At 32.5% G+C, this 9,789-nt stretch overlaps 1 protein-coding gene across 1 annotated transcript; it reads left to right on the plus strand.

The window, feature by feature from the left end:
* Positions 1 to 6,330: 6,330 nt before the first annotated feature.
* Positions 6,331 to 8,339, plus strand: LOC124837161 (xanthosine methyltransferase 2-like). The gene is made up of 4 exons (XM_047312454.2): positions 6,331 to 6,418; positions 6,588 to 6,998; positions 7,294 to 7,551; positions 7,974 to 8,339. Exons 1-4 carry the CDS (start codon positions 6,341 to 6,343, stop codon positions 8,337 to 8,339), a joined length of 1,113 nt encoding a protein of 370 aa, XP_047168410.2. The 5' UTR covers positions 6,331 to 6,340.
* The last annotated feature ends 1,450 nt before the right edge of the window (positions 8,340 to 9,789 follow it).

Consider the following 9,789-nt stretch of genomic DNA (forward strand, 5'->3'; position numbering starts at 1 on the left):
TGAAGCAGACTTTGATCAAAGTGTCACACACCTGCAAGCCATAAAGTATAAATGTAAGTAGAAGTCATAAGTATTGGGAGAAAATTATCATACTGCTGGAAATGTACATTAAAGGTATATTTTTTCAACCAATATGAGAAGTAATGGTAGCAAAACATACCGTGACCCTCACCAACCCTCCTCAGTTGAGGCACATACTCTGATATATTCTTGATTGCTTCAACCTGTACAGAAGAAAGAGACATGTTTTATTTAACATATAAAACACAATTGTAATATAAGCAAGATACAGTCTCAACTTGCAAAATCAAACTCAGTGTTCACTCCACAGGTACAAAAGTAATGATTTTCGGTTTTTATTATAACCTCAGGTAGATGTTTTCCTCCTTTTTCTGTTCAGGGTAAACATTCAACAAAAACCCCATTTAGTGGTCCAAGTTTGCTTTGAACTATATTGTATAACCTGTGAAATTTTTCAACGACAAAAATTCCCTATAGCTTAATCATTTAAAGTAAAGCATGGTATGCGACATATACATCCAACCATAAGCAAATATTCATAACATCACAATATACATCAATTATCTTGTAGCAAACAACCCCCAGAACAAAAATAAACATCCAGATATACAAATACAACCTCATATTTTCACAGAATATTTCTTAGGTTTCTCCCATTACTTCCTACTTTTGAAAAAGCCCTTCCTCTCTTGTTTTCTCCCAGTGTAGCAATCTAGAATTCTCATGGTTTCTCTCTTCGAAACCCTTGGTAGGTAATTTATTCACATAAAACACAAAGAACATACATGCATAACAACAACCAACCCATGAAACTATGCCCAGCACTCCAAACAACCACAAGGAATTTCGGGTTACTCCCCTTACACTTATATCAATTCCCATAATTTATAGAATCATAACCAACCACAACAACAAACCAATGTCAGCTCCCCTTACCTCGTTTCCCAGCCAATTTCCACTCGTTCTCGGATTACTACCAGCTCCAACCAAGGCGTAAGACTTTCCACGATTTGCTCTGTTCTCGGCAAAGCTTTGAAGACCTCTTCCTTCCCTCGCTGTAGCGGTAGAACGAACCACCAAGCAAACCATCCAAGGTCCTCACAGTGTCTCTTTTCCTCACGATGCACACTCACAGTGGGTGGATAAGGAGTAAGTCTTCACTCTCTGATTTGAAATAGAAATTTACCTTCTAGGGTATCTCCCAATTCACACAACGGTGCCCTCTTTTCTCCTTGATTTAAACCTAATATACTCCCTACAACCTGTCGGAACAATCGCTACCGTTATAGAGTCGCGCAGCGGAATAAAATATTAGTAAAGCGTGTTACGGTCATAAATCAAGTTTTGATTGTCCGTTTTAGAAAAACAATTTTCTTAGAGAAAATTTATCAAACAGTTGATATGCGTAAAATGTAAAGAGTATAAAGAGCAAGAAAATTCAACACAGAATTTTTATCCTGGTTCGATTCAAAAGAATCTACGTCCAGTTGTTAATCACTATAAAAAGTGATTAACGTTTTCACTAAAAATCAGTTTCAAGATTGCCTCATCAGATTTAGCATCAAATTTACCTAGATTATCTTTACCATTATTCAAAACAAAACATTTGCATCCAAAGATTTTCAAATGAGATACATTTGGTTTTCTACCGTTAAACAGTTCATAGGGAGTTAGCTTAAGAATAGGCCTAATTAGCATTCTGTTCAACATGTAAAAAGCAATATTAACTGCATCAGCCCAAAAGTATTTTGGCACATTAGATTCATTGAAAAGAGTCCTAGCTAGTTCTTCTAATGACCTATTTTTCCTTTCAACAACACCATTTTGTTGGGGAGTTCTTGGAGCAGAAAAATTATGAGCAATTCCATGTTCTTCACAAAACTTTTCAAAAGATTCATTTTCAAATTCACCATCGTGATCACTTCTCAAGGTTTTGATTTTTAATTCCTTTTCATTTCGAAAACGTTTTGCAAATGATTTGAATGCTTTAAAAGCTTCACTTTTCAAGGTTAAGAAAAATGTCCAAGTAAATCTAGTGTAGTCATCAACAATCACAAAAGCATAGTAGTTTCCACAAAAACTTTTAATTCTAGATGGACCAAAGAAGTACATATGCAAAAGTTCTAAAGGTTTTGATGTTGAAATCATGTTTTTAGATGAAAATGAGGATTTGGTTTGCTTTCCCTTTTGACATGCAGAACATATTTTGTCTTTCTCAAATTTTAAATTAGGCAAACCAATCACAAGATCTTTTGAAATCAATTTATTTAAATGTTGCATATGAATATGTGCAGCTCTTTTATGCCATAACCAAGGATTTTCCTCTTTAGCAACTAAACATGTTATACTATGACTAGATGCACTTTCAATATCAATCAAGTAAATGTTATTATGCCTAACACCTTGCAAAAAAATTTCAGTAGAATTTTTAAAATATATGGTGCATCTATCACTTTCAAAGGTTACCTTGAGACTCTTGTCACATAATTGACTTATGCTTAGGAGATTGTGTTTGAGACCTTCAACACATAATACGTCCTTTATAGTGAATGTGTTTCCTCCTCCAATGTCTCCAGTTCCAATGATTCTACCTTTGTTGTTATCTCCATAGGTCACAAATCCTTGCTTCTTCTTCTCAAAAGATATAAACTTTTTCTTGTCACCGATCATGTGTCTTGAACAACCACTATCAAGATACCACAGTGACTTCTTTGACTTAGTAAGTTCCTACAAAACAAATTGGAGCAAGAATTTAGGTCCCCAATCTTATTATGGGTCCTTGGGGTTAGTTTGTGCAAACATACATCATTTTACAATTTTAACCCATGCATATTTACCATTTGGAACACCAAAATGTTTGATGTTGCACTTGTTTGAGGTGTGACCAAGTTTCATGCAGTAAAAACAACAAGCCTCATACACTTTATTTTTCACAAAAGTCCCTTTTTCTACCCAAGCTCTACGAGTTCTTATCACTTTAGACTTTTTGTGTAGATGCGTGTTTCCACTTCTAGCATTGCTTCTCTCAAAGTTTGTTTTGACATGTGACTTAGACTTAGTTGCCTTTGCAAGTAAATTCTCAAGAATGTCAACATCAAACATATGACTTTTACACGATAGACATTCAACAGGTTGTACAACAACATCAGATTCAAATAACCTAGTTTCTAGATTACTAACTTTGTTTCTCAAAACCACTTCGACATCTAGTACTTTTTCATACTTCCATTTCAATTCATTATGCTCTTTCTTTAACTTTTTATGAGAAACATCAAGTTTTTTCATATTCATTTAACAAATCAAGAAATGCCTTTTGTAAATCAAATTCATCACTTGACTCTAAGCTAGAATCACTTACTTGGCTTCCTGCATCTTCTGTGTCTACCATTAAGCACAAATTAGCTTCTTCATCTGAATCGCTTGAACTTGAAGAACTAGAAGCATTCTCTTCCCAAGCTATGTAAGCTTTCTTCTTCTTTGGAAATTTTCTCTCCTTCTTTTCTTCACTTTTCCTATTCTTAGGACAGTCAGTCTTCACATGTCCTCTTTCTCCACATCCATAGCATTTAACGCTTGATGGAGATCCTTGATTTTCTTTCCTTTCTCCACGGTATTTGTCTTTTCCCTTTGCTTTCATAAATTTAGCAAACTTCTTAGTCATAAGACTCATATTTTCCTCATCGTCATTGGAATCATCGTCCTCAATTCTCTTGGAACTTTTTCCTTTTGAGATTTCAGACTTGAAGGCAAGCGTTTTTCGTTTGCCTTGATCCTCTTCTGCAGTTAATCTTCTCAGCTCAAGCTCATGCTCACGAAGTTTTCCAAAGAGAATCGCCATTGACATTTGAGTGAGGTTTTGAGACTCCGAGATGGCAGTCACCTTTGGTTGCCAAGACTTGTCTAATGATTTCAATATTTTCACATTCAATTCATCAGTGTCAAAAGTCTTACCCAAACCTGTCAGGTGGTTCACAATGTGAGTGAAACACTTCTGGACATAAGATATTGTTTCTCTAGGCTGCATTCTGAACATCTCATACTTCTGAATGAGTGTGTTCTTCCTTGCACATTTCACGTTGTATGTACACTCATGTGTGACTCTAAGGACCTCCCATATCTCCTGTGCTGTCTTACAGACTAAAATTCTATAAAATTCATCAAGTACTACAACAGATGAAATAATATTACGAGCCTTAATATCAAATTGGGCTCTTCTATTTTCCTCAGGAGTCCAATTAAAGTATGATTTTTCTACTTCTACACCATCAACAGTTCTTTTAGGAATATAGGGACCATTTAGCACAGCTTCCCAGATGCCTCTGTCAACAGACCCCATAAAAATTTCCATTCTAACTTTCCAGAAGGCATAGTTATCACCAGTAAAAAGAGGTGGTCTGTTGATGGATGCACCCTCAGCATATACTTGATTTTGATGACCGGCCATTTTCGCAACAGTTTGAAAAAATATCAAAGCAAGCTCTGATACCAATTGTCGGAACAATCGGTACCGTTATAGAGTCACGCAGCGGAATAAAATATTAGTAAAGTGTGTTATGGTCACAAATCAAGTTTTGATTGTCCGTTTTAGAAAAACAATTTTCTTAGAGAAAATTTATCAAACAATTGATATGCATAAAATGTAAAGAGTATAAAGAGTAAGAAAATTCAACATAGAATTTTTATCCTGGTTCGATTCAAAAGAATCTACGTGTAGTTGTTAATCACTATAAAAAGTGATTAACGTTTTCACTAAAAATCAGTTTAAAGATTTACAATAGAGTGAATAAAAAGAATGATAAAAACCTTCCTTCGACGAACGAACCGGAAGGGTAATCTGCACTTTCCTTCGACAAACGAACCGGAACAGCGCAGATTAAAATCTTCCTTCAACAGACGAACAAGAAGATGACCACCTTGCCAACTCGAAGAGAACCGCTCCGACTATCGACACATGAAACGCGAGCTTCTCCTATTCACGAGACCAGGCAAAGCACTTGAGCTAGCTTTTTAGAACTTCCTCAGACAAACTGTATTCTTAAAAAGCTCAGAATCATTTTCTAAGAGTTTTGGAACTACCTTATATAGCCAACTGGTCTAAGTTCGCAGAGATGAATTATAACTGCCACAGATAATCGATTATTGTTAGTGATAATCGATTATTTGAGTCCGTTACAGGGTTTTTCAAAAGTGATAATCGATTATCCTGAGGAATAATCGATTATTCCAGAGACTTTGGCAGTTCTCATCAGAGCTAGTGATAATCGATTATTTGTAGTAATAATCGATTATTCCAGAGCAATGAGGTTTTTCAGAAGGGCTCAGGATAATTGATTATAGCTTCTAATAATCGATTAAATGCGTAACAGTTCTAGAAATACGAATTTTTCTAAGTATTACATGTTTAAGGCTTTTTCTAATACATTTATAATCTACAAAGTGCTTTTAAAACAATTATAACAATCTATCGTCTTTCAGCATCATCAAAATAATTTATCTTCAAATTTACCAATGCTTCTCATTGGTAAATATCTCCCCTTTTTGATGATGATCAAAAATCACTTTTTAAAAGCAACTTTGGGTTATCTGCAAAAGATACAAACTGACATACAACAATAAGAGTTAGTAGTAACTGCACATATTTCTCCCCCTTTTTTATCATAAGCAAAAAGAGTTATAATGCTCCCCTTAATATGAGCTCCCTTAATATAAGCTCCCCCTCAATTAGACAGTGTATGCACTAAAACAATAGATCATTTTATTGATGAAAACATTAATGAATAAAGTACTATTCGGAAATGTACGTGTTTTCTTAGAAAAGTTTATAGCTTTTTAAATAAATTTAAAGAGTCTAAAGATAGTACATATTATTAAAAGATAAGTATATTTAATGATAAGATGAACATATAAGAGAGAGAAAGAAATAGGCACAGAGTAGTATAGAAAAAAAAATGCAGAATTCTTTATTACATCATTAAAATATTTAACTCGGGTTTTTTTGTGAATGTAGGAAAATAAATTTTATTGGTGCAATTATAAAAATACGAAATTGACATTTTTTAAAAGAGAAACGAAGTTGAATTTAGGAACTAAATAAATAATTAAACTAAATTAAAATATCTTCCGATTATTGAATGAAAAATAAATGGGTTAGGCTTTTTTTGCCATATTTTTTTAGTTATTAGTCATGATCATCATGTCTTTTTTTAGAAAAAAAACAGTCATATCCTCGTTCTAACAATAAAGTGCTCTGTATAAACGGTGACACTTACCATAGCCTAACATAATTGTTTGGGACTTTGTATTGTTGAGTGTCCATTATATGATGGCAACAGAGAGAGTGCTTCACATGAATGGTGGTGAAGGAGAAACCAGCTATACCAAAAACTCCTTACTTCAGGTATTATCTCTTTTCACTATATATATATATATATATATATATATATATATATATATATATATATATATATATATATATATATATATATATATATATATATATATATATATATATATAATATATCATATTCAATGTTATAAGAAGGTAACCCAAGTTAAATTTGGTGTAGAGAAAAGTGACAAGCATGGTGAAACCTATACTTGAAGATACTGTAAAACTGTTGATGTCAAAGACAAGTTCAGAAAGGTGTTGGAAAGTAGCAGATTTGGGATGCTCTTCCGGACCAAATTCACTCTTATTTGTGTCAAATATGTTGAGCATAATGGATAATGTTAACCTGAGCTTAAACCAGCGTACGCCACGTGTATTGCAAATTTACATGAATGATCTATTTGGAAATGATTTCAATAGCATCTTCAAGTTGATCCCCGACTTCTTCCAAAGAATACATGAAGAAAAAAACGACAACCATGTACGATGTTTTATTCATGCAACACCTGGAAGCTTCTACGGAAGACTTTTTCCTGATGATTACATCCACTTCTTTCATTCTTCTTACAGTCTTCACTGGCTATCACAGGTCAATTATATTCAATGATATATTTAAGAAATTAACATCATTTCATTTTAACTGCATGTGCTTGTGTTTCATTCTATATCGACCATGATATTTTAACAACTATTTTTAACAATTTTTTGACAACAAACGATGTGTCACTATTTTATTGATCTGCATATTTGAAACAGACCAATCACAAACTACCACATAGGTTGTTGTTAAAAAGTTGTCAAAAAAAGTTGTTAAAGAGACATTTTCCATTCTATATATACAATTGAATTTACGAAAGTTAAAATGTTGCCATGGTATCATGCAGGCACCAAAAAGCTCGAGAAACACAGACGAACCACTCAACAAGGGAAATGTTTATATAACAAGTACAAGCCTTCCTTCCATCCGTGAAGCATACTTTAGCCAATTTGCAAATAATTTCGAACTTTTTCTAAAATCACGTTCAGAGGAAGTAAAGTCAGATGGTATTATGGTACTTACATTCATCGGTAGAGATGAAACCCATAAAATTGGTAATCCTGCAGAGGTAATTGGAATGGTACTCAATGACATGGTCCAAGAGGTAAGCCATGAGGTCTGATAGATGATTATCCAAAAGTGAACCAACTCATCAAAATAGCAGTTGTATTATTGTGTATGTGTGTCAGTCATTTCAAAGCCAAGAATATCACAAACCACTAACTTCGCTTTATAATTATTTTCCTTTTGCTTTCATATCGGACATTAGAATTCCACAACGAAAAGTACACGTGTCAGTTTTAAAACTGTGATTTAAAACCAGAATTTACGCTAAATTTTATAACAATTTATATGTTGTCATAGCAAGGTTGTATTTTATTATTTTATCATTTATTTGACTTGTTTAGCATTGCCTGTACTCCCTGTAGTGTATGTTTTGTTCTTGCTAAAGCCAGAATTTTGAAAGACTCTAGAGACCAGCAATAGGAAAATAAGGTTGCTTTATTTATTTTTTGTGATTGGTAGGGTCTACTTGAAGAGAAAAAATTAGACTTCTTTGATCTACCTATATATGGTCCCACTGCTGAAGAAGTTAGACAAGTGATTGAAGAAGAAGGATCCTTTGCCATTCAAACATTGAGGACTTTCAACATAGGTTGGGATGCAAATCTTCACGAGGATGTCGATGATTCTATACTTGATAGCAAAATGAAAGGAGAGTTCGTAGCCAAGTCCATTAGAGCTGTTTTTGAACCTCTTTTGTCAGTTGAGTTTGGGGAAGATACCACGGATGAATTGTTCAAAAGATTTGAAAAGAAAGTTTCCCAACTCATTGAATTTCAGACTTTGGAGTATACTAATGTGTCACTGTCCATGGTCAAAGTTTCTTGAAGATATATATTTTGTTGGGTTAATTATAATCAAATGTTTTGGATGAGTTAGTTATTTTGGATTTTTACTATAATGTTTTGAGTTAAATATTCAATTCATTGTAACTTTATATTTCTTTATAGGAGAAACTTTCATTATGTTAGTTTAGTAGCCTTGTAACTGTGGAGTCTTATCTATTTAGTTCTATAATTACTATTTTTGATATCAATAATGTATTATCAAAAAGCATAACGTAAAAACTTAACGATTTTAAAATAATTACGTAATATACAAAATTAAAGAATTAAATATGTTTTCAGTTTTAATTTTTAGTACAAATTAGAATTAATATATTTTTTAAAATTTTGATTCAATTTAATTCTTTAATTTTAGGAAATACATAAATTTTATTATTTTAACTAAATTTTATTAAATTTACCCGTTTTTTAGAAAATAAAAAATATATTAAATTACATAATTTTTTATTTATTTAAAGTGAGAGCTCTCCTCCAAATTCAATGACATGAATGGCCGTATGTACTTTTTTTTTTTTATAAGATTTGACTCTTGAATGATAGGGGATCTAATTGGATGAATGATGCTTCAAAGTCTAGCTATTGACTTTTGAATTACTAAATTAAATACAATAAATACATTACCAGATTTTAACAACTAAATTATTAAGATTTTAACAACTAAATTTTTAAACATCCTTTAAATCTTTAACACTCACATGAAACATCATCGTCAAAATTCTTTATTGAAACAATATGTTTATCTTTTTTTTTTTGCTAACATATTAAACATTAAAATGCCAAATAAAACTCAACACTATGAAAGGTTGCAAATCATCAACCTCAGGGATGGATGTTAAAATAAAACCTCAACATTAGTTACTTAAGTCAAAACTATTAAACCTTGTGCATCTCTCAAATGGATCCAATTACATCTCATTTATGGCTTCCGAGTTTGAGAGACATATGTAACTACTTAACCCCAAGATATTCGGTGTGATGTCCCAATTATCAATTTTATTAGTAAAGAAAGTTTTTTTTATAGCCTACTAATGTAATTATAAAATATTGTATAGTCTTTAAAAAATTTACAACACCTTAATTAGTCATTAAACATATTTTGCATCCTTATTCATATTTATATTGGTATTTTACGTGAGTCCAAACCGTAATTAAACATTGTTTACTAACATACATTTATTTCTACTATAGTAGTTTTATAACTTTATTCTTATTTTTTCAAAATTAGACTAATATAATGGCATCATGTAGAAGAGATTCATATGAATGAACCTGGAGAGAATAGTGAACATGATAGTGATGGGCACTATCAGAGCTAGAGAGCTTATGTGGGCGAACTATAAGGAAGTCACAAGAGTGTCACCTAAAGGTCACCGTGTTGTTCTCAAAATCTCAAAATTCATGTACTATCATTCCTAAAGTTTTCTTCATCCTTT

This window comes from Vigna umbellata, chromosome 11 (assembly GCF_029865625.1).
Source record: "Vigna umbellata cultivar VRB3 chromosome 11, Vumbellata_1.0, whole genome shotgun sequence".
NCBI lineage: Eukaryota > Viridiplantae > Streptophyta > Magnoliopsida > Fabales > Fabaceae > Vigna > Vigna umbellata.